Source organism: Sus scrofa, chromosome 1 (genome assembly GCF_000003025.6).
Source record: "Sus scrofa isolate TJ Tabasco breed Duroc chromosome 1, Sscrofa11.1, whole genome shotgun sequence".
In the NCBI taxonomy this organism is placed as follows: domain Eukaryota; kingdom Metazoa; phylum Chordata; class Mammalia; order Artiodactyla; family Suidae; genus Sus; species Sus scrofa.
This window is the reverse complement of record NC_010443.5, coordinates 193059037-193085452: the sequence shown is the minus strand read 5'-3', so window position 1 is coordinate 193085452 and position 26416 is coordinate 193059037. Positions and strand designations below refer to the sequence as shown.

General features: G+C 40.0%; 1 protein-coding gene across 1 annotated transcript in view; it reads left to right on the top strand.

Moving 5' to 3' along the window:
- AGBL1 (ATP/GTP binding protein like 1) overlaps window positions 1-26416 on the top strand; it is an 809164-nt gene that overhangs the window by 449078 nt on the left and 333670 nt on the right. Inside the window, 1 exon segment of the mRNA XM_021062610.1 lies at window positions 11600-11729. Coding sequence (XP_020918269.1) covers window positions 11600-11729 — 130 coding nt within the window.

Here is a 26416-nt window from a genome sequence, read left to right as displayed (position 1 = left end):
GGAGACTGGAAGAAAATGGATTTGCTTTAAAAGGAAAAGCACTCAAGTTAGGTGTAGTACATATTGTAATAATCTGCAATTGCAGAGACATAGGGGCTGCTGAAGCCACAGGCACACAGAGAGATGCTCTCAAAATCAAAGCCACACAAAGAACATTGAATACAAATACACACGTATGGGTTTCCCAAGTTCACACAAACTTCTTATACTGCTGTCTCCACCTCTGCAAAACAAGCACAGTTTATTCCCAACTAACAGGTTGCCTAAGTCTTGCACTGGCTCAATTTCTCTCTAAATCCGCATATCGGAATTTAATTGATCTTAGACACCATCCTCCCCTTGATACTATTTAATGACCCACTTGGTACTATTAAATAGTCATATCAGCAATTTATATTGTTATTTCCTTGCATTCTTCCTTAGGTAAATTCTTTTCAGTTTCATTGCTTCCACCCTTAGGTGTGCTCACATCAATTTGAACTTAAAACTAACCACAGCCTCTTGTCTGGGTTCCTAGCTAAGGCTTTTCTCCCTACCAATCAACTTGTATATAACTCCCCGATTATTCTTCATATGGAAAAAATGTTAGTATAAGATAAGGAACGAATGAACACTGATCAGGTGATGCCTTGCATCCCTGAGCATATAGATATAGATGAGGATGTGGATACAGACAGAGATGGGGATGTGCATGTGGGTCTAAGTGGGGATATGACCTGAACATAGGCAATGGTGAAGATAGAGTTACATAGGTATTTAGTCAGGTAAATGTGTAAAATAGATATCAGTTCATTTGATCCTCAAAATAATCCTGGAAGCTAGGTAGAGCATACCTATATTCTTTTGCATATGATAATATTGACTCTCAGAGAGATGCTAAACCCCATAGCTGCTGACAGAGCTGAGAGTCTGGAACTGACCTTCTTTTTTTTTTTATTATATATAATGATTTTTTTTTCCATTATAGCTAGTTTACAGTGTTCTGTCAATTTTCTACTGTACACAGTGGTGACCCAGTTACAAATACATGTATACATTCTTTTTCTCACATTATCAAGCTCCATCATAAGTGACTAGACAGAGTTCCCAGTGCTACACAGCAGGATCTCATTGCTAATCCATTCCAAATGCAATAGTCCACATCTATTAACCCCAAGCTTCCAATCCATCACACTCCCTCCCCCTCCCCTCCCCCTTGGCAACCACAGGTCTATTCTCTAAGTCCATGATTTTCTTTTCTATGGAAAGGTTCATTTGTGCCCTATATTAGATTCCAGATCTAAGTGATATCACATGGTATTTGTCTTTCTCTTTCTGACTTACTTCACTCAGGATGAGAGTCTCTAGTTCCATCCGTGTTGCTGAAAATGGCATTATTTTGTTCTTTTTTTATAGCTTTGTAGTATTCCATTGTGTATATATATACCACCTCTTCCTAATCCAATCATCTGTTGATGGACATTTAGGTTGTTTCCATGTCTTGGCTATTGTGAATAGTGCTGCAATGAACATATGGGTGCATGTATCTTTTTCAAGGGAAGTTTTGTCTGGATATTTGCCCAGGAGTGGTATTACTGGGTTATATGGTAGTTCTCCGTATAGTTTTCTAAGGTACTTCATACTGTTCTCCATAGATGTTGTACCAGCTTGAGTTCTCACCAACAGTGCAGGAGGGTACCCTTTTATCCACACCACCTCTAGCAATTTGTGGACTTACTAATGATGGCCATCCTGACTGGTGTGAAGTGGTAAATCATGGTAGTTTTGATTTGCATTTCTCTATAGTCACTGATGTTGAGCATTTTTTCATGTGCTTATTGGCCATCTGTATATCTTCCTTGGAGAAATGTCTATTCCGGTATTTTGCCCATTTTTCCATGGGTTTGTTGGCTTTTTTGCTGTTGAGTTGTATAAGTTGTTTCTATATTTTAGAGATTAACCCCTTGTCAGTTGCATCATTTGAAACTATTTTCTCCCATTCTGTAAAATGTCTTTTTGTTTTCTTTTTTGTTTCCTTTGCTGTGCAAAAGCTTGTCAGTTTGATTAGGGCCCATTGGCTTATTTTTCCTTTTATTTCTGTTGCTCTGGGAGACTGACCTGAAAAAAACATTTGTAAGGCTGATGTCAGAGAATGTTTTACCTATGTTCTCTTCTAGGAGTTTAATGGTGTCTTGTCTTACATTTAAGTCTCAACCATTTTGAGTTTATTTTGCTATATGTTGTGAGGGTGTGTTCTAGTTTCATTGATTTACATGAAGCTGTCCAGATTTCCCAGCAATACTTACTGAAAAGACTGTCTTTTCCTCATTTTATGTTCTTGCCTCCTTTGTCAAAGATTAATTGACCATATGTGTCTGGGTTTATTTGTGGGTTCTCTATTCTGTTCCATTGGTCTGTATGTCTGTTTTAATACCAGTACCACACTGTCTTATTACTGTGGTTTTGTGATATTGCCTAAAGTCTGGAAAAGTTATACCCCTTCTTGGTTTTTGTTCCTGAGGATTGCTTTGGCAATTCTGGGTCTTTAGTGGTTCCATATAAATTTTGGATTGTTTGTTGTAGTTCTGTGAGAAATGTCATGGGTAATTTGATATGGATTGCATTGAATTTGTTGATTGCTTTGGTTATGGCCATTTTTACAATATTAAATTTTCCAACCCAGGAGCATGGAATATCTTTCCATTTTTTAACATCTTCTTTAATTTCCTTGATTAATATTTTATAGTTCTCAGCATATAAGTCTTTCACCTTCTCAGTCAGGTATATTCCCATGTATTTGATTTTTTGGGGTACAATTTTAAAAGGTATTGTATTTTTGTATTCCTTTTCTAATATTTCATTGTTAGTATACATAAATGTGACTGATTTCTGAATGTTAATCTTATATCCTGCTATTTTGCTGAATTTGTTGATTGGTTCAAGTAGTTTTTGGGTTGAGTCCTTAGGGTTTTCTATATATAGTTTCATGTCATCTGCACCCAGTGACAATTTTACGTCTTCTCTTCCCATTTGGATGCCTTTTATTTCTTTGGTTTGTTTGATCGCTATGGCTCGGACTTCCAGTACTATGTTGAATAACAGTGGTGAGAGTGGGTGGGCATCCTTGTCTTGTTCCAGATTTTAGTGGGAAAGATTTTAGCTTTTCTCCATTGAGTATTATATTTGCTGTGGGTTTGTCATAAATGGCTTTTATTATGTTAAGCCCTCTATACCCACTTTGGTAAGAGTTTTTATCATGAATGGATGTTAGACGTTGTCAAATGCTTTTTCTGCATCTATTGAGATGATCATGTAGTTTTTGATTCTTTTTGTGTGAATATGGTCTATGGTGTTGAATGATTTGTGTATGTTGAACCAACCTTGTGAACCTGAGATGGAGTATGATCTTTTTTTTATGTTGTTGGATTCAGTTGACTAGAATTTTGTTGAGAGTTTTCGCATCTGTATTCATCAAAGGTATCGGCCTACGGTTTTCTTCTTTGGTGGTATCTTTGTCTGGTATTGGAATTAGGGTAATGGTGGCATCATAGAATATCTTTGGGAGTGTACCTTCTTCTTCAACCTTTTGAAAAAGTTTAAGGAGGATGGGTATGATTTCCTCTTTGTATGTTTGGTAGAATTCACCTGTGAAGCCATCTGGTCCTGGACTTTTATTTGTAGGGAGTGTTTTGATGACATATTCAATTTCATTTCTAGTGATCAGTCTGTTCAGTTGATCTGTTTCTTCTTGATTCAGTTTTGGCAGGCTGTGAGTCTCTAGAAAGTTGTCCATTTCTTCTAGGTTGTCAAATTTGTTAGCATACAAATTTGTTCATAGTATTCTCTCATGGTTTTTTGTAATTCTGTAGTATCTGCTATGACTTCTCCTTTTTTCATTTCTTATTGTTTTTATTTGGGTTTTTTTCTCTCCTCTTATTGGTGAGTCTGGCCAGAGGTTTGTCAATTTTGTTTACCTTTTCAAATAACCATCTCTTATTTTATTGATTTTTTTCTATTGTTCTTTTTATCTCTATTTTATTGATTTCCTCTTTGATCTTTGTGTATTCCTTCTTTCTGCTGACTTTAGATTTTGTTTGTTCTTCTTTTCCAATTCATTTAGGTGGTGGGTTAAGTTGTCAATTTGAGACTTTTCTTCTTTTTGGAGGAAGGCCTGTATCACTATGAATCTTCCTCTGAATACTGCTTTTGCAGCATCCCATAGATTTTGGGTGGTTTTGTCTTCATTATTATTTGTCTCTAGATATTTTTTAATTTCCTTCTGATTTCCTTATTGACCCATTGGTTTTTTAGGAGTATGTTGTTTAGTCTCCATGTAGTGTGTTCTTTCTCATTTGGTTGATTTCTAGTTTCATGCCATTGTGGTCAGAGAAGATACTTGAAATAATTTCTATACTCTTAAGTTTATTGAGGTTAGCTTTGTGCCCCAGTATGTGATCAATTCTTGAGAATGTCCCATGTGCACTTGAGAAGAATGTATATTCTGATTTTTTTGGTTGTGATGTCCTGAAAATGTTAAGTCTAACTCTTCTATTGTGTCCTTTAGGATCTATGTTTCCTTATTGATCTTCTGTCTAGATGATCTGTCCATTGATGTGAGTGGGGTGTTAAAGTCTCCTACTGTGATTGTATTCCCATCAATTTCTCCTTTTATGTCTGTTAGTATTTGTGGTAGGTATCTGGGTGCTCCTATATTAGGGGCATATATATTGATGATTGTAATAACGTGTTCTTGAATGGATCCTTTAACCATTAAATAGTGTCCTTCTTTGTCTGTCTTTATGGCTTTCATTTTATAGTCTATTTTGTCTTATATGAGTATCACAACTCCTGCTTTCCTGTCTTGTCCATTGGCATGAGATATTTTTTCCTATCCCCTTACTTTCAATCTATATATGACCTTTGCCCTATGGTGAGTTTCTTGTAGACAGCAGATTGAAAGTTTTTGGTTTTTTATCCAATCTGCCACTATGTGTCTTTTGATTGGAGCATTCAGCCCATTGACACTTAAGGTGATTATTGATAGATATGTATTTATTGCCATTTAAAACCTTGTTTTCCAGTTGAGTCTATGTTTCTGTTTTCTTTTTCTTTTTTTTTTTTGTTTGGATGGTTTCCATTTATTTTATGTTTGAGTACTTTTCAGTTTTTGCAAATATAATGTTCGGTTTTGATTTGTGGTTGCCCTGTTTTTTAAGTATGTTAACCCCTTCCTGTATCTGCTTGCTTTAGCCTGATAGTCATATAGGCTCAAACACATCATTAAAATAAAAAAGAATCTGTATTTTCTTCCTTTCCTACCCACATTGTATGATTATGATTTTGATGTCCTTTTTTTTTTTTTTAACATCTTCATGTTTATTTAGTTCTGTATACTGGCTTATTTAAGTGATTGCTTTCCAGCTGTGGTTTCCTCTATCCTAATTTTTCTTTTTTTTTTTAACTTAGAGAAGCCTTTTCAATGTTTCTTTTAGAATGGGTTTAGTATTGCTGTACTCCTTTAGATTTTATTTATTGGAAAATTCTTTATTTCCCCTTCTATTTTAAATGATATTCTTGCTGGATAGAGTATTCTAGGCTGAAAATTTTTTCCTTTCAGCACTTTAAATGTATCTTGCCACTCCCTTCTGGCCTGTAGTGTTTCTGTAAAGAAATCAGCTGATAGCCTTATGGGGGTTCCCTTATAATTAACACTGCTTTTCTCTTGGTTCCTTTAGAATCCTCTCTTTATCTTTAACTTTTGCCATTTTTATTATAATATGTCTTGGTGTGGGCCTGTTTGGGTTCAACTTGTTTGGGGCCCTCTGCGCTTCTTATATCTTGAAATCAGTATCCTTTAGATTTGGAAAGTTTTTAGCCATAATTTCTTCAAATATATTTTCAATCCCCTTTTCTTTTTCTTCTCCTTCTGGAATTCCTATTATGCCTAGATTGGCCCACTTTATATTATCCCATAGGTCTCTTACATTGCTTTCATGTTTTTTCATTTGGTTTTCTGTCTGCTGTCCTAATTGGATAATTTCCATTATTCTGTCTTCCACGTCACTAATTCGTTCCTCTGAATTATTCATTCTGGTCATTATTGCCTCTAGCTCAGTTTGCATCACTGCAAATGAATTTTCTAGTTTTTCTTGGCTCCTCATATTTTCTTGTTCCTTTCTAAAGGAATCTGCATTACTGTTCATATCCTTTCTTAATTCCTTCAGTATTTTCACTATCTCCGTTTTGAACTCAATGTCTCTCTGACTGCAGAGGTCTATTTCACTGTTGACTGCTATAGGTGAATTCTCCTGTTGCTTTAACTGGGAATGGTTTCTAATTTTCTTCATCTCACTTGTGTTTTTCTTTTTCTGTGAGTTTGGGGAAGCCAAACTGTAGTATTGTAAGGCTACTTCCTTCATATTTTTTGGGGGGAGTTACTATTTATTTTTGGTGTGGGAGTTTGAATATTTTCTGTCTTTTTCTTCAGCTTGAGTAGGCTGTTATCCCTAGGATGCTCAGTATGTTTTCAGGGAGAAAGAGGCAGTGGATAGGGCCAGCAGTCAGTACCTGGTCATTGGGTTCTCAACAGCAGCAAGTACCTACAGGAACATAGCACAGGCTACTCCTAGTTACAGGGCACTGAGAGGTGGTAATGAGTTCTAGGCAGATCTACAAGGTGACCAGAGCATTTGGCAGTAGCAGCAGCATGGTGTGTGAGTTCCCAGGAGAGTGAGAGCAACAACAGCTTGTGTTTGATTGCAGTGCCCTCCTCTGAGGTGATTGGAACTGCAGGTCGTGCCTGTTCAGGGACCTTTAGTGGTGGCAGGCCACAACTACCTCTGGAGACAGTGATAGCTGTGGTGGTTTGCACCTGCCACCTTTAGACCTTACATGAAACAACCCATCTCACTTAGCCCACATAGGAGGAGCCGTAAAGGCTGCTCCTAGTTGCAGGATCCTGGGAAGTGATATATGCATGTGGGTACTGCCCAGAGTGTATGGCAAGGGCAGCAGCAGGGCTGGTGTGTTCCCAGGGGTGTGAGAGCACCAACAGGTGGTGTTCGGTCACAATGCCCTCCTCTGTGGTGCCTTGAGGTGATTGGGGCTGCAAGTGGTGTCTGTTCATGTGTTCATGGACCCCCTAGTGGTGGCAAGCCACTCCCACCTCTGGAGCCAGAGATAACTGCAGTGATTTGCCCCCTCTTCCTGTAGACCATGCAAGAAACACCTTGTCCTGCTTAGCCCCCACAGGAGATGCTGCACAAGCTGCTTCTAATTGTAGGTTCCTGGGAAGGGACAGTAATCAACCACCTGGGCACTGCTCAGAGCATTTGGCAGGGGCAGCAGCAGGGTGGGTGTGCTCCCAGGGGAGTGAAAGTAGCAACAGGTGGTGTTCTGTCACAATGTCCTTCTCTGTGGTGCCCTCTAAGGTGGTTGGGGCTGCAAGTTATTTTTGTTCAGGTATCCCCAGTGGTGGTGGGCCACACCCACCTCTGGAATCAGAGATAACTGAGGCAGTTTGCCCCCTGCCACCTGCAGACTACAGAAGAAGCACCTTGTCCCACTTAGCCCATTGAGGAGGTGCTGCCCCAGCTGCTCCTAATTGTAGGGTCTTGGAAGGGGACAGTGACCAAGTGTCTGGATGCTTCCCAGAGAATTTGGCAGTGGCAGCTGCATGGCAGATGTGTTCCCAGGGGATTGAGAGCAACAGCATAGGGTGCTTGGTTGCAGTGCCCTCTTTTTTTCTATTTTACCAACCCCTGAGGTGACTGGGGTCATAGGTGGAGCCCACTCATAGACCCCTAGTGGTGGAAAATCACACCTCCCTCTGGCCTCTGAGATGAACACTGCAGTTTGTCCCTGCCACCTGTAGATCGTGCAAGAAATACCATGTCGCACTTAGACCCCTGATGCAGTTAGCCCACTCAAGAGATGCCTGGCCACAGGCAGCCTGTACAAGAAACTCTCAGTCTCCTCTAAACAATCAGGAGGCTTCTTACTGCCCACCGCTTGTGCCATAGCCACCCAGCCCTCTGAGAGCCCATGGCATGTGCGCACACCCAGATGCAGGGACATTCCTATGGTGGTCCGCCCCTCCTCCTCTTGCCCTCCCCAAAAATGGTGCCTTGCCTGTCATGTGGGCCTGGGCTTTCTCAGGTTCCCTCTGTTGTGGTGTTCCCCTCCACAGCCCGTGGCCTACTGCTCCCCCGCCCCTCAGACACAGTCAACCCATCCTCTCCCCGGGACTGACCTCCAGAGCCTAAGTCTCAGCACCCAGCCCCGCCTGAGTGCCTAAGGCTGTGGAGTCCAGGCAGGTGGATCAGATGATCTGTGCAGCTCTCACTCTGCTTTACTGTTCTCAGTCCAGCTGCTGCACTTTTCTTGGTGATTTTGAGGTCCCTCTGACTCGGCTGATCTTTCCGTCCATTAGGTGGCTTCCCAGGATGTGGGTTCCTTTTCTCCTTCACAGCTCCCTCTTAGGATGCTAGTCCCATCCTGATTCCTTTTCACTCTCTTCTTTTTCTTTTTTTTCTACCCAGTTATGTCAAGGGTTTCTTGCCCTTTTTGGAAGTTTAAGTTCTTCTGCCAGCATTCAGTTGATATTCTGTGGGAGTCGTTTTACATGCACATGTGTTTTTTCAATGGCGTTTGTGGGAGAAGGTGAGCATGACATCCTACTCCTCCACCATCTTGATCCACCTTGAAACTGTACTTGACCTTCTTAACCAACACAGGTTTATTCTGATTACAACACACACACAAAGTTTGTGGATTTGGGGGGGGGGTTTTTGAATTGTAATCTAGAGTGTTACATATGCTCTTTGGTAACCTCTGGGTCTTTTCTGTGTGGATATTGTCCTGATCTCATGTGGAAAGTAGAGGTAGAGAGCGCTGCATGGAATTGCTGCCTACTGGACACATATAATGCTTGCATCTTCATTTTTACATACAGAAATGCTTTTAAGGGCCCTCCACTGATTTAATTACTTGTGATGTTCTGAAGAAAAAACAAATCCCCAGTGTTGCTGAGAATCCAGGTCAAGGCAAGACAAATCACAGAGCAGTTAAAGAAAATCCCGAGTCTCTGGGATGTTGTGCCTGCAAGTACCTAGATTTGAGAAAAGAAATTCATTTGAACATAGCAGATATGCTCAGGAGAAAGTCTTGGACACCAGGTTCATTCTATTGGTATTTGCTTCTTCCCAAAGATCTGCTTCATATTTTACCTTCCTCCTTGGTCACAAGGTGGAAACCCTAGTTCTAGATGTCACTGCTATTACAAAGAGGAAGGAAGGGGGAAAAGTAAGAAAAAGTGCAAAAGAGTCAGAGTGGAAGATGCAAAAACCCACCATTTCTCAAGTCAAAATATTTGAATGGTGAAGTTGGAATAGATTTTAGAGATTTTCAGTTTCCAGTGAGCTGTAAGGGGCACTGACAAGCAGAAGGAAACTAATATTTAAAGATAATTTCAAAAATATGAGATGAAAAACTGGTGAAAGGAAGAGACTGAACCTTTTTCCTTCCTCTTCTAAGATTTATTGAAAACAGTGTTTTTTCTTTATACAGAAAACATACCTGATTCTACATTTAAAATAAATCATGCAGAACAGACTATGGTTGCCTGGGGGGACAGGGAGGGAGCGAGATGGACTGGGAATTTGGGTTTAATAGATGTAAACTATTGCCTTTGGAATGGATAATCAATGATATCCTGCTGTATAGCACTGGGAACTATGTCTAGTCACTTGTCATGGAGCATAGATAATGTGAGAAAAAGGAATGTATCTATGTATGTGTAACTGGGTCATCTTGCTGTACAGTTGAAAACTAACAGAACACTGTAAACCAGCTATAATGGGAAAAAATTAAAATCATTTAAAAATAATAATAAAATAAATGCTAGCAAATTTTTTCGTTCCAAATTATTTACTGAATACCAACTGATGCAGTTACTATATTAGAGTTTTAATGGTAACAAAGAAATTTTTCTGCCCCCAGGAAGCTTGCAGTCTAAAGACAAAGGCAGGAGAAATAAAAATAAATTATAGGATTTAAAAAAATCCAAAAAATTTTATCAGAACTCTAATCAAAAACAAACTTATGGTTACCAAAGGGGAAAGGAAGTGGGGGAGGGAATACATTAGGAGGTTGGGATTAGCAGATGCAAACTACAATAAATAAAATAGATAAACAACAAGATCCTACTGTATAGCACAGGGAATTTTATCCCATCACCTGGGATAGACTATGATAGAAAAATAATATTTAAAAAAGGATTCTTTTTTGAATATTATTTTCCATCATATATAACTGAGTCACTTTGCAGTATAGCAGAAACTGGCACAACGCTTTAAATCTACTATAATAAAAAATAAATTAAAAAAAAAGACTCTGATTAAAGATGTCTCAAGATGCTATTGCAACAAATAGCAGAATGAAGTGCCCTGGGGAACAGGGAAAGTTTCCCTGTGGGGCTGATGCCTGAAAGTTGAATAGGTAGGAAGGCATGGAATTTTAAGGAGTCCTGGGGTATCCTGGCAATGAGATAAGCAGGCACAATTCCTCAGAGGGAACTGTGTGCAGTTTGATCAAGCTGAAGTATAGAAGGACAAGGGCAGCAAGGGGCAGCAGTGGGAAGGGGTTTAGAAGGACTAGGCAGTGAAGATGCTGCCCTGCTTCTTCCTAATCTGTGGTACTTTGCTTGTTAGCTCCATTGAGTAAATAACATCTTAGCGGGGCTTCCAATGGCCCCTCTGGAGAATGGGTTGTGCTTAGCCATCTCTGATGGTTCTGGGCTTTTAGGATGACCTTACTAGCCACTCAGCATCTTCGTTTCCATCCCTCTGAACTGCAGTCACTATTCAGACTAACCAGCTAGAGCACCTTTATAAAGTGACTTTATACTTTCAAATGTGAACATCCCCTTTTCCCAAATGAGGACATGTATGATTTTGAGCTCATTTCTAGCACTAATATTCCATGATGATGTCTTTGAAAAAGATACTCTGGTTCTCTGGGTAAATGTCAAACTTTCTGTGCCATTTATATGGACAGGGAGGAAGCAATGGAATAGGAGAAAGAGCCTTATGCTTTATTCAGAGACAGACTTGCATGTAAAGCCTAGCTTTAAGTTAAGTAATCTTGGGCCATTTATTTAACCATTTATAAGCTTCAGTCTCTTCACTGGGATACAGTAATATCCACCTGGCAGAGTTATTGGGCCAGTTAGAAATATATGTAATACACCCAGAATGATAGATTGAGCTCAACTCAATTATTTGTAGAACTGAAAGTCCCCAAACAGGGAAATTTATTGAATTTGTTCTCCATGGATGTATTCAGCAGGGAACAACATTTCCCAAACTTGGCCTTAAAAGTCTGGTTACCCAAAATCAAGTTAAATATGGTTTCCAGTTCTTTCGGGGGCTGTGCATAATCACAACACGGGCATTTAAAGGACAGATCTGCAGCTTTCTGATTGTCTTCAATTGATGCCAATTGAGCAGAAGTCTGAGGGAAGTTGGATTCATTAGTTTAATTGTTTGTCTTATGGAGCCTTATTTTCTCAAGTTATTTCCTTCTAAATGTGTATTTATTTGCTTGTTGCTTGTTCCTACAGTCACAGATGCTCACTGAGAGGGGAAGATTTGAATAGACAGTGGCTCTCCCCCAAGGCTCATCTCCAGCCTACAATCTACCATACCAAAGGGCTCCTCCACTACCTATGCAGCATCGGCCGGAGGCCCATGGTGAGTCACTTCCTTCTGCTTCCAGACTCTTGCCCTGTTCTTTTCACCTTCCAGGAGGTAGAAGATTTCCTGTCCAGGCAAGAAAACCAGGCACAAGCCAAAGACCTGTGTGTGACAAGCTCTAATGGTAGTGAGGTATGGGGTGGCATTCATTTCCTAAGGCTACCATAACAAAGTACCACCAACTGGGTAGCTTAAAACCACAGAATCATATTCTTTCACATTTCTGGAGGCTAAAAGTCAAATCCATAAAGAGAGCAAGTAGAAGTTATCAGAGGGGTTGGTGGAAAGACAATTGAGGAGTTACTGCTCAGTGGTTATAGAGTTTCTTCTTAGGGCTAAGAAAAAGTTTTAGAAATGAAAGTGGTGATGATTACACAACATTGTGTATGTAATTAAATGTCATTGACTTTTATACTTAAAAAAATGAAAAATCTGGAAATTAAGCTATCAGCAGGCCCTGACCTCTCTAAAGGCTCTAGGAAAGAACCCTTCATTGCTTTTTCCAAACTACTGGTGATTGCCAGGAATTCGTGGCATTTTTTGGCTTGTGGGAGGATAACTGCAATGTCTGCTCTGTTTTCACAGGGCCATCTCTGCTCTGTGTGTGTCTGTGTACAAATTTCTCTCCTATCAGGACAACATTAAGTGGACTAGGGCCCACCCTAGTTCAATATGTTCTATCTTGATTACGTCTGCAAAGAATCTATTTCCAGAGAAGGTCACATTCACAGGTACCAAGAATTAAAGCTTCCATATATCTTTTAGGGAAACTAACCACGAACAGGAGCAAACCATTAGTTCAATTCTTACTCATGAAAACTGGGCAAAACATTGCATTTCTTCTTTTTTTATGATTTTTTCCCATTAGAGTTGATTTACAGTGTTCTGTCAACTTCTACTGTACAGCAAAGTGACCCAGTCATATATATATATTCTTTTTTCTTACATTATCCTCCATCATGTTTCCTGAGTCTTTATTTTCCTATTTTATTTTTTTTTTCTTTTTCACCTATTGGTCAAGAAAAGAAAATGAATATGTATATTAAATAATATTTGGAAAAAATTCTTTAGGTATTCAGATTCACACTCAATTAGTACTTATTAAATTCCAAAGATGATTCTAGCACTGTTCTAGGCAATTTCATGTGTAGGCTTTTCTCCTGAGCCTATAGTAACTTTGCAATTGATAAAAAAAAAAATAGACTATTGTAATCCAGAGGCTGAGGCTCAAGATAAATTAGGGTGCAATGCTAGCCAAGTAACTATATGAAAATAATCATGTATTGACTACAAACCATGAACATATATGTCTGCAAAAGTGCAGAGGGACATATGTCCAAATTTAGAGTTCTTCCCTAACCTAAGGAACTTAATGTGGAAAAGCTCACAGATGGGCCAACTCAAAACAATCACCTCTACTATTAACCACTTTCGATCAAACATGATCTGACCAAAACAGTGACATATTCAATGAATATCTAGTGAAACAATGGGTGCCTATCTAACAGACTCTTCTTTAAATCTCAAAAAGATTAAGAGGTAGACTGATTTCCTTCAGATCACCCGGAAGTGACATAGCAGAGTTGAGGTTCAGTTCTGTCTGATACATGCCCCCCTATGTTCATTGCAGTACTATTCACAATAGCTAAGACATGGAAACAACCTAAATATCTATCAGCAGATGAATGGATTAAGAATATATGGTACATATACACAATGGAATACTACTAAGCCATAAAAAGAATAAAATAATGCCATTTGCAGCAATATGAATGGAACTACAGATTCTCATACTAAGTGAAGTAAGACAGAAAGAGAAAGACAAATACTATATGATATCACTTATATGTGGAATCCAAAATATGGCACAAATCAACCTATGTACAGAACAGAAACAGACTCACGCACAAAGAGAACAGACCTGTGGTTGCCAAGGGGGAGGGAGAGGGCATGGGATGGACTGGGAGTTTGGGGTTAGTAGATGCAAACTATTGCATTTAGAATGGATAAACAATGAGGTCCTGCTGTACAGCACAGGGAACTCTATCCAATAACTTGTGATAGAACATGATGGAAGATATTATGAGAAAAATAATATATATATGTGTGTGTGTGTGTGTGTGTGTAAATAACCAGGTCACTTTGCTGTACAGAGGAAATTGACAGAACATTGTAAATCAACTATAATAATAACAATTAAAGGAAAGAGATTCAGTTCTGATCTCTGTTTCTGCTCTGAAACCTCATTTCTCTTCATCACTCATTCTTTGAGAGGTTTTGTTGGGGCATGTCCAGGATTAACTTCAGCTCCCTGGAAAGACTCACAGAACCCAGGATAGTTGTCATGCTCATAATTACAGTTTATTACAGTGAAAGGATATGGATTAAAATAAGCAAAGATAAAAAAGAATCCATGGCAGAGTCCAGGAGAGACAGGTGAAAGTCCAGGTGCCTGCTCCCAGTGCAGCTGTATGCACAGGGCTTAATTCTCCAACAATGATGAGTGGTAATATGTAGAGTGTTGCCAACCAGGAAGCTCCCCTGAGCCTCAGTGTCCAGGATTTTGTTAGGGGTCTTTTTGTAGCCAAGGTGCCCCATATGACTGATCTTAGTTACTTAGTCTCCAGGCCCTGAAGAAGTCAAATTGATACTCTGTGGCACAAGAACCTCACCATATATCACACTGTCAGCATCAACTTCCTCACATGGCCCAAGGCCCCAAGTAAAGAAAGACACTCTTTTCTGGAAGAATATTCCAAATATGTCAAAGTAATCTCCCAGAAGCCAGTCAAGCAGCAGACCTTTCTTTGGAATGTATAAGGTTTAAACACTCCAGACTTACTCAGTCAATGCTTTACTGCAAATAGGACAAAGTACATCCTTTTCCCTTAAGAATGCTTCCTCTACACTGGTGCAATATTTTCATGCTAATCTCCATGCACCCATCTGAAGATATCTATGCTGCCTACTCTATAGAAGCAAGTTCATGTCCTGCAAGGCAGAGTGCCAGTTTTGCAGTCAAGATTTTGATAAGCATGACTCTCTGATTAGGAAGCCTTAGCCTCTGGGACAAAAGAGAGAGATTTACAGGGAAAGAAGTTTCTACCTGATACACATTTAAACATATACACATTCAGCCCATAACAAACAGGATTCCAATCTGCTCTGACAACCTCTAACTGAACATTTATTTTAAAGTGTGACAGGTGAAAGGCTTGTTTAAAAATATAAATAAACATTAATTAACTGTAAACCTGACAGCCACAGACTTGTTTCCTGCTGGGACCATCTGAGAGGTGGGTGAGAAACAGCTGAGCACTAGATGCAATTCACAGTGTTACAAAGCTCTCTAATAGGCTCAACATCACCTTCTAGTTACCTATGTGACTATATTTAACCAGCCTCCTGCTGAATGAAGAACTGTCACTCATTTATTACCCAGGCCTGTCCTGTATTGGAAAAATTTCCACTGAGCAAAGATTGCCTCTTGGGCTACATGGCTGCAGATTAACTGCGACTCCACCCAATCTCTGACTCTTATGAAAATATTCCTTAGAGCATCAGGAAGCCACTTTCTGGTGGATAGGAAGTTCTGCCTGTTCTAGACAGTACTGAGACATTTGCCTATTGGCAGATAGAATAATATGAACTCCCAGAATCAAAGAGATTGCAAAACAGTGAGAGAACTAAGTGCCACGGTATTTCTAGGGGTTGCTAAAGACCAGACAATTCATTCAGTTTATAATCAATATGGCACTATTCACATATTGTTTCATCCATCCACACATCCTCCATTCATCCATCCATCCTCCATCCATCTGGGCAGTTATCCATTTGTCTGCTCATTTACCCATGTTTGTAATCATTGTGTGAGATGCCAGAGGTACCTTTTCTTTGAGAAGTCCATAGTTTCTTTGGTCAAAAGTAGAATAAGGTCATCAAAGAAACCAAATAAAAAAATGGTGAGAGTTGTAACCACTTTCCATAAAGATTATGGAAACATTGGAGACTGGAGACGCCACTTGAGCTGGACTTAAATTATAAGTAAAAGTTTTTTTTTTTCCTTGATTTTAATTATAATAGCAAAATATTCTTTCTTCAGAGGTCTGTAGGCCTGACTATGGACTCTTAGATCCTGTGCATTGTGAAATTGGAGGCAGTGAGTTTTCTGTGTTTGGGGGGGTCACCGCACAGAGCAAAAGAAATAAAACTCTTTATTAACTAATGACATCCATTCATCTCACATCACACTGATCTTATGCTCCCTTTCCTATTTTCTTGAACTTCCATTTTCTGTCTCTCTTGTTTGTTAGAAGATCAGGAATTCTACTCCAGACATTGGATGCAAAAGCCCAGAAACATACAAAATACTGGCATATTCAACCATTGAAATATTACTCAGCAATACAAAATTAAAGACAAGAACAATGAACTGTGGATCAAATCGGCAACATGGATGAATTGCAGAAACATGTTGAATGATATAAGCTAGAACTAAGGAGTACATATTCTACTTTCCTATTTATGCAAAGTTTAAGTTCAATAAATCAGAACAGTGGTTACCTCTAGAAGGGGGTTAAATGATAGGGCCAGCAGGAAACTTTCTAGGTTAGTGGCAGTGTTCTGTATTTTGATTAAAGAGTCAGTTATACCAAAGTTCACTGACTCAAAACTCATTCAAGCTCTGTGCATGTATACATTTCCATTTCCATTTATTGAGAATTAAAGACAAATCAAAGCAAAGTCATAGAGGTTTAAAATGCAGCTAAGAGAGCCAGGGGGCTATCCTGCATAAAACGGACCAGCATAGAAGCATGCAAGTCAAGCCAAGGAGATTATCTTTGCTAGAACAGAGTAGTAAAGCTGAGAAGAAATTAGAAATCAGAGAGCTCAAGCCACAGCAAAGGTATGGAAGAAGAGAAGCCCAGATGAGCAGACAGGCTTAACAGTCAGCTAGTAGAAGGGATTGCAGCATCTTCCTTGTGGAACTTCCCACAGGCAGTAGGAGTCCCATGGCCCTGGGCAGTGGGGCATGGCCTGGGGAGTGGAGCAGAGCTCTCAGGCTCTAGCAGGCTTCTTCCAAGCTGCCTGGCCCCTTGCCACTGCAGAGGATCTGTGCTTCAGAATTAAGAGAGGCATCGATTCCCATCTCCTGGGCTCTTGCTATGGGCCTGTGTGTTGGTAAAGGGATCGCAGGGCTCTCTGAGCAGCTCATTGATTTCCGTTTACCACTCACACATATTCAGCAGCTTCTGCCAGGGGACAGGGAGGCTGTGCTTTGGTTTTATCTTTCTCTGGGGCCCTGTGGAACAGAACTTTTAGCTACTTAAATGATTTTCCTGGCCTTATTTTGTCCCTCTGGCACATGTTTTTAGTTAATCTGCTTCCTTTTAAAAAAAAAGGCGTGAAAGGAAAGGGCAAAAAGGAATAGCATGTCCCTTCCTTAAACCTTGTCTCCAAGGACCCCACACAATTTATTTTATCTCTGCTTTATTCCTCAGAAGTATCAGGAGAACAAGGGTTATTGCTGCTTATTTTCATTGACACAGGCTAAGGTACTTAATCTGGAATTTTCCTTTTTTTATATTTGAGGATATAGGAGGGGGAAGAAAAAATAACAACAACAAAAAACCATGAAGGTCCTAGGTAGAATGATGATAATAATGATGATAATTTTATTCCATATTTTATTTAGAATAGTTCCCATTCTATCAGAATAGAGATTAAACAATGTTTCTTAAGCATACCAGGAACCATGTTTTGTAGGTGTTTTACAGACGTAAATACCCTACATTTAAGCAAATTGCTAAAGTTTCTTGGATAAACTTATGCTGGAAAGCAAAGGAAAAGTTTCCTCTCTCTCCCTCACTGGTATTTACAATGAACCTTCTATATCACAGGGGTGGGAATCTGGGGTCCTCCAAAGGCTTCAGAGAGGGCCAGTCAGATTTTTCAAAGAAATCTGAAAGTTCCCTGTTTTTCATTCTTCGATTTTATTTATTTATTTATTTTGCAAAATGGAGAGGGGTTAGGAGGTGGGGTGGAGGGGAAATAGGAGAGCATTTGCCTGGATCAGTGTTTCCCTTTAGTTTATCTGAAGGTGTCTCTGCACAGAGCTGGTGGGAAAGGGAAGATAGGAAGAGATGGGACCATATGGGTCCCTAAGGCTATTCCCTATGAAGGCAGCCATAAGTCAAAGAAGGCTTAAATAAAGACATGTGGAGACCTGTGCTTCATCTGCTCAATCTCCATGCCTGAGGACATCTGATCTAATGATGATCAGGCAGCAATGACCACGGACATTGGCATTGGCCATAGAGCTGCAAGGGCCTGTCCCAGAAAGTAGAGTTTGGTGACATCAAAGCACAGTCCTGCCTAGGGTCCAGGAAGCCAACAACCCTCCCAGAGAGAAATGCACATTGGGAAACTGAGGCAAGCTTCCCTTATTGACTGGGTAGGCATGGGGGTGAGACAATATTCACACTCCATCCCTTAGGTTTACCCAGACAATTTGGAAATCTGCTGTTGCTCGGAGACAAGTCTAGATCCCACCTTCTGATGAAGATAGGTTTTCCAATAACCTATCTGCCCTAAACATCACCCAAAGGCCATCCCACACAGTGGGAAAGCTAATGCCTGAAACTTGGGAGCTTTGGAACCTGCAGCTGAGGAAGGTGAAGGGCAGCTGCTGATAGGTCCCAGGCACTGTGCCCAGGACAGCAGCCAGATTGCTGTTTCTCTCTCTTCAGTGTCTAAAACTGAAGAAAAAGAGCAGATTTAACTGCTGAGGAGCCGCCCAAGGTCTCACTGACTATGGAGGGACTGCTGGCCAGAAATGAGCTTAGAAAACTGCACATAGAAATCAGCTTAGGAAAGACCTCAGGGGAAGACTGGTCATTCACTCTTAATTTTGCTAGTTGCCAGACTTGTTATATTGTCCTTCATCATCAGTAAATCCAACATTTGAAAATATTTTGGTTTGGAAACTCTTTGGGGCCAGACTGATCAGAGTTTGAGATAAAACATGTAGGTTTTCAATGGATTGTCATGTGCAAATCACTTAACCTCCTTTAACCTTAGTAGTTTCACTTCATTTATGAATTTTTTAAATAATTTTTTAATTAAAGTGTAGTTGATTTACAGTGTTGTGCCAATTTTTGCTCTGCAGCAAAATGACCCAGTCACATGTGTATATATATATCTATATATCTATATATATATATATCTACTTTTTTTCACACTATCTTCCATCATGGTCTATCCCAAGAGACTTAAATAATTCCCTGTGCTATACAGCAGGACCTCATTTTTATCCGTTCTAAATATCATAGTTTGCATCTACTAACCTCAAACTCCCAGTACCTCCCACTCCCTCCCCCTCCCCTTGGCAACCTCAACCTGTTCTCTATGTCTGTGAGTCTGCTTCTGTTTTGTAGATAGGTTCATTTGTGCCATGTTTTAGATTCTACATATAAGTGCTATCATTTGTAAATTTGAATCATAGCTTCCTTTCAGGAATTTTAGATTGATTATATGTGTGTAAAACCTGAGCACTGGGACTGGCACATATCAAGCATACAAACAAATAGCATTATTTTAGCAAAATTAATAGCTTAAAATTATTATTACTTCCCAGAAGGATGCCATATGAAAACAAAGTGACATATTTGCATCATTTTTCAGTCATTTACATGAGCTCTTTCTTTCCTTTTCTCTTTTCTTTTCTTTTCTCTTTCTTTTTCCTTTTCCTTTTTAGGGCTAAACCTGAAGCATATGGAAGTTCCCAAGCTAGTGGTCAAATGGTAGCTGCAGCTGAGGCATATGCCACAGCCAGAGCAGAGTGGGATCCAAGCTACATCTGCAACCTATATTGCAGTTTGCAGCAACACAAGATCCTTAACCTACTGAGCCAGGCCAGGGATCAAACCTGCATTCTCATGGATACTAGGTGAGTTCTTAACCAGCTGAGCCACAACAGGAACTCCTACATGGGCTCTTTCAATGTAACTGAAACATTTTGGAAGAGACATTATAAGACATAAGACCGAGGTGGCAGAAAACCTCATCCAGTATTTTATAACATGTAATAGAGGGTTCCACCATGAGGAATCTTATAACCGGTTAATTACTGATGCCTTCTTCTGAGTTTAATGTGAAAATTTTCACCCCGAACTAGCTATCAGAGGGGGCCAAAACTGATTTGTCAGTAAAGTTTGCTCTTCTAAGGCCATGTTGGAACTTTGACCCATAATGGATCAATTTAAGTGAAAGTCTCTCATTTAAGGAAGGGGAAGGGAGCATAACATCCCTTTTTAGTTAGTTATAGGAATAAATTCTGTACATGCTCCCTGTGGTTATCCTCAGCCATGACTGGTGTTGGCAATAACTCAGATAAAACACTTACCAAGGAGAGAGCATGAGTGCTAATAAAAGGAAATGTGCTCTTGCAAACAGGGCTCTTGGATAATTGAACATACCACCAATAGCATTTCCCTCATAGAAAGGTTTACTTTTACTCAGGAGCTTGGACTGAGTGCCATCTGCAAAATATTGTGCCCAGGCTGGAATCTCCAGGGATTTAATGAGCCTTGGTTGGCTTAATTGAAAGCATCACTGTTTTGGCTTTCTATCACATTCCTCAGAATTAGCTTCCTCCTAGCTCCAGCTTCCCTTCGTTTTCTTATGGCAATGTTATCAATAATGCAGAGGTCTTGCTGCTATGAAGCAGGAACAAGACCCAGATGTCATGAATGGAAAACATCGCAGCTTAAAACTGGCAAAGCAGAGCAGTAAACAGAGTCAGGAATAGGTGAGCCGTGGGGAGATGGGGAATGGCTAGATGATGTGTGTTTGAGATGGGGGGGTGGGTAACCTCTTGAACAAGGTGCCCAATTAGCTTACAGGGGAACAAGTATGGGACCAAGAAATGGAGGAGAAAGATGGGGAAGGCATGTGAGTAGCATAGCAATGTAGCCCTGAACAGCCTCTTTGCTGAGCAAGAAATGATGGAACTCACATTTGCATGAATTAAATTAACCTTGCAATTTATCTCAGACAAGAATTCATTGGAAAAGTTTCTAGAAAGATTCATGAGAGCCTGATTTCAAAATCCTGATTCACCCACACTTTGCTGATGAAGAAAGTGAGACACAAGAGAATCCTTTAGCTCAGGGTGAACAAGTTCAAAGCTAACCACTCCATCTCCAGCAAAACAAACCTTAACAAAACCTTCATGTCTGGATCTCATCCTCTGTTCCTTGACTTGAGGAAAAGAACAATCATATTGCCTCTTCACTTAGTCTGGAAATCTAGTTATTATTTTTAACCTCTTCCTCACTGAGCCTCTAAATCCATTTAGTCTCCAATTCTTACAGATTTTACTTTCCTACTCTCTCACCCTATGTCCTTTCCCCCCGTATTTACACCTGCTACCCTAAACTAGGCCTTTCTCATCTGTCCTGGCTGATCTGGTCTCTGAAATTCACTCTTAACACTCCTGTTCTAGGAGTTCCAGTCGTGGTGCAGAGGAAACAAATCCTGACTAGGAACCATGAGGTTGCAGGTTCAGTCCCTGGCCTTACTCAGTGGGTTAAGGATCTGGCATTGCCGTGAGCTGTGGTGTAGGCTGGCAGCTACAGCTCTGACTAGACCCCTCACCTGGGAACCTCCATATGCCACAGGTGTGGCCCTAAAAAGACAAAAGACCCCCCCAAAAAAGAAAGAAAGAAATGAAGAAAAACACTCCTGTTCTAGTGACCTGTCCATGCTGCTCCTCTTTGCTCCAATTCTTTGATGGTTCCTTCACCACCTTCAGGAAAATGTCCAGACATGCTGAAATGGTCTGCAAGCAAATTAATCATCTGATCACTGCCCATGTCTGCATATCCCTAGGATCCAGTTTCCTTTACCCTAGATTCTTGTTCTTGATTTCAATTCTTCAACCTCATAGCCCCTCTTCCTCATTTTTCTATTGCTGATTAGTGAGAGCAATGACTGCAATTCAGAGGGAAGGAAACTGAGATGGCTAGTAAGATCTTCCTAAAAGCCCAGGACTATCAGAGATTACCAAACACAGTCCTTTCTCCAGGGAGGCCACCAGAAGTCCTCACTTGGCAGGACCATCTTAGGCACGACATTCTGAGGGGACCCCAGAACCAGCTTGTTGCACACCTTTAGGGCTGCTAGTCTTTGGGGTGCCAGCGGGTATGGTGCCTCACGAGTTGCGCAGTGTGGCCTTCCTTGGGTTTGCAGAGAACACTGTGTTTCTCCTACCTCCTCTCACTGCAGTATGATCCCCTATTCACTGGTGAGTTCATCCCAGCAAAACAGCTCCTGGAAGATGCAATATAGACCTGAGGAGTTTTTTTTGTTTTTTTTTTTTTTTTTTTTTTTTTTTTTTTTTTTTTTTTTTTTTTTAATGCTTTTTAGGACCACACCTGCAGCATATGGAAGTTCCCAGGCTAGCGGTCAAATTGGAGCTACAGTTGCTGGTCCATGCCACAGCCACAGAAACTCGGGATCCTAGCCGCATCTGTGACCTATACCACAGCTCACAGCAATGTCAGATCTTTAACCCACTGAGCGAGGCCAGGGATTGAACCCACAACCTCATGGTTACTAGTCAGATTCCTTTCCGCTGAGCCACTGTGGGAACTCCTGACCTGAGAAGTGTTTTAAAATATGAAGTGTGCATTAGTGCAAACTAGGGCTCAGTTACTTGCTCACATACCCAATATCCATGCAAACCTGAGCAAGCCTAGGCAAGTGACTTATTTCTTTCTGCAATTAAGTTTTCTTAGTGGCAAAAGGGGGATAATTATAGCACCTACTTTATCATGAGATAATCTATATTAAGTGTTCAGCACAGCATCTGAAACATCATGTCGTCAATAAATTAACTACTGTTCTTCTTGTCATTGTTATTGAGGGCAGTACCATCTTATATTAAAATTTTAATTTCTTCTGCCACACTGCAAGCATCCAGCAGATATTGGTTAAATCAACTGATACACAAGCAAGATAGGGCCATTGGTTAACCCAGGGATGTTAGACTGTCACCGCTGGGCACACTTCCCACTGACCTATTATAGAATCTCACTGAAAGGGAGTAGAGGAGTGTTCAGTCTTCCAGTAGGAAAGAAAAAGCCTCTTTAACTGAAATAACTTGATCCTTTGTCTTGTAATTGCCCCCCACCCCCACAATTTCCAGGAACACATCTTTTATAATTAACAAGCATTTATTTTTAGGGATGTCCTTTGAGCAACAAGTAGAAGGACATGTCCATCTCTTGTTTTGAATCTTCAGAGGCCACTAGAACTCCCAGGGATGAACTGTGCTCCTTCCTCCACATGAAGAACTCTCTCATTTGTCATTTTCCTCAGCTTTCAGAGTCTGGAAGGATCAGAAGAAAATGAAACTCTTTTTTCCTATTGAATTCAGCAGTTAGGGAGTGCCTGTCAGCACAGAGGCATAGCTTCTGGCGTTATTGAGAAATCTGTTGCTAGGACACAGTCTTAATTTGTTTGTACACTTTTCAGGAGAGCGGTGGGTATACTTTCACAGAGAGAAACTGAGGCTTAAGAGAGAAAAGTCAGTGGAACATTCGTGATGTACAGGATTAAACCTCAAGCAATTATCTGATTGGTTCCTTTAGACTAGAAGCTTTCAAAGCATGGTCCCCAGACCAAGGGCATCAGTGTTACCTGAGAATCGTTAGACATGCACATTCCTGGGCCTCACCCAGCCTTGCTTGAATGGCAGAATTGCTGGGAAGTGGCCCACAATCCATGCTTTAACATGTTCTCCATGTTATTATGATGCTTGATAACATATCAGATCCACTGCTCTAGATTCTAGACTTGTCCATTGGGTCTCAACCTTGGCTGCACATTGAGAATAACCTGGAAGACTTAAAAATCCCATGATGCCCTGGTATCACTGCAGACCAATTAAATCAAAATCTCTGGAGGTGGGCCCCAGGCATTGATATTTTTAAAATCCCCTCAGGAGATTCCAGTGCACAGACAGGGTGGAGAATACTAGCAGAGAGGATGTTGTTGTTGCAAATAACAGAAACCTGCTAAAGTAACTCAAGGTGGAAGTTTTGAAGGGAAAAAAGTCCAGTAAGGTCTTACCAGAACTGGAAAGCATTGAAACCCCAGTGCTTCTTCTTTCCATCTCTCATGTTCTCTTTCTGTGGCCACATTTTCTGTTTTCTGCTTTTCTCTTCACATTTGCTTTATGAATATTCATTCTTTCTGCCTCTTCATTATTTGTCTTGTCCTTTGACTAACTCCTTCCTCCAAACCCTGCGTGAGCTTTTGGTTTGAACACCCAAAGCTAAGTGACATCTAGAAGCTGGGGAGATATATTTTTTTCATAAGATTTTAAGTTGAAACTATGAATTAGGATTCCACAAAAAATAAAATAATTCTTTATTCTTTTCTTTTCTTTTTTGGCTGGACCCAGGGCAGGTGGAAGTTCTCAGGCCAGGGATCAAACCTGAGCCACAGAAGTAACATTGCCAAATCCTTCATTGCTAGTCTACCAGGGAACTCCATGATTTTTTTAAAGAAAAAAAAATACTCTTCTGCTAACAGAGAATTTATAGTGTAATTTAAAAATCCCCCTGCCCAAATAAAATAGTAGCTTTCTATTATTGACAATTAAGAGAGAGAGAGAGAGGAAAAGAAATTAAACATGGAGAACATTTCAAGTGCTTTAGCTCTTAAAACTCTCATCTCATAGATAACTTGTTCTGTCCAGAAACCTGCCTCTTGCCTCCTGATCAAGCCTGCTTTCCTTGTCTGGCAGCCACCTGCTTCCAAAAATCAGTCTTGACATTGCTGAATTCTTCTCGCCTTCATGGCTCACCAACTAAGCAACACACCTTATCAGTTCTAACTTGCCATCAGAGAGTTAGTTTTCATCTCCTATTATGACCATCTACCTAAGTGCCCTTTTATATTCTCTTATACGTATGTGTTTATTTATGACTCCATACATGCATCCTGAGTGTTCTGGGCCATTCCTGCTATCAACAGCTTCCTGTTCAACCTATGAACTATAGGACTTGATCTTCTTTCAGATGGTAGGTGTAATCATCATCTCTTCTGACTGCTCAACCAGTAACATTGTTGATAGCAATTTATCCAGCTTTTGCTGAAATTTTTCCAGAGAAAGGAAGTTTTTAAAATTGTGACACAGCATTGCAAGGCAGCTATAACCATAGAGAGTTGTTTCCTGCTGGTAATAAATATTCAAGAACGAAATTTAATATTGGAGCTAGAATCTATGTCCCTAGTCCATATTCTCCCTTCCTTTTACTTTCATATGCTCTTTGAAATGATAGCAAGTGCACTTATTCATGTTTCAAATGGGAGCATTTATAAATTTGGAGGACTGCTATTGAGACTCCACTGAGTCTTCTTTTTTCCTGCAGTAGGCATCTCCAATGTCTATAGCCGTTCTATGTTTGCAAACATTCCCATTTCCCTTGGCTTTCCTCTCTACAGATGTATCCCAGGTGGTTTCAAAATGTCACACTCAGAATTGAAAAACACTGTATTAGATATAAATTGACCAGTATGAGGTACACTGGACTGATTGTTCTCCTAATGTATGGCCACTTTCCTTCTTCAGAAGCAATTTGTGATGAGATTAATTTTTCATATCCATGGCTACTGATTCATTCTGAGCAAACTGTCACTCGAAACCTCCAAATCGCTCATTCAAAACCTGCTTCTTAGCTAAATGTCTCTTTTACTTGTGCCACAATGTGAGTCTAATTCTAGGAGCTGTATTTATTCCAATTTAAGTATTTCTGTTTCTGCTACTTCTGCTCTCTTTGTCACTTACAATTTCTGCTTGTGTTCACTCTGCTATCAGCTGTCTTTAATTCTGTATTGTTAGCAAATTTGACGAACACCTTAAGTTACCTATTCTGTCTCCTTATGACACAAAGACTACATCAAATGTGAGGAACTGCCCCCATTAAAATATCAGAACTTCTATATCTTTTGAAACACACAAATGTGTATGTATCAGGTGTTAATTTTAAGTATACAGATCACACTATGACAGGTTGATAAACAAAATGAACACGCCATATAACCACTAAACAAATCAAGAGATAGAACATCACCCACAACCCTAGATACTAAACAAAAATATAATGTTCCCCTACCTCCAAACATAGACATTACCCTCATTTCTATCACCATATTTTGTCTGGTTTTGAAGGTCATATGGGTGTACCATTTTGTATCTAGCTTATTCTTTCATCCTCAATGCTGGACAGTATTCTGTTGAAGAATTATATCCTAATTAATTAATCCATTCCACTGTTTACAGATTTAGCCTACTGGAAATAGTGCTGCTATGTATAATTTTGATAACTGTGGTGCCCAATGTCTGCATTTCTGTTGGGAGAGTTCTAGAATATGTGCATATTCAGCTTCGGATGATACTCCCGGATTGTTTTCCATAGTAGTGGTACAGATTTACAGTCAGACAAGCTGGGTTAGAAAGTTCCAGTTGCTCTGTGTCTTGGCCAAAACTAGGTCTTTTCATGATGTTAGCAGTCCTAATAACCTATTAGATACAGTGGCATTTCACTGTAGTGTTTATACTACATTTCCTTGATATTAATGAGGTTGAGTATAGTTTTCTGTGCCTAATAGCC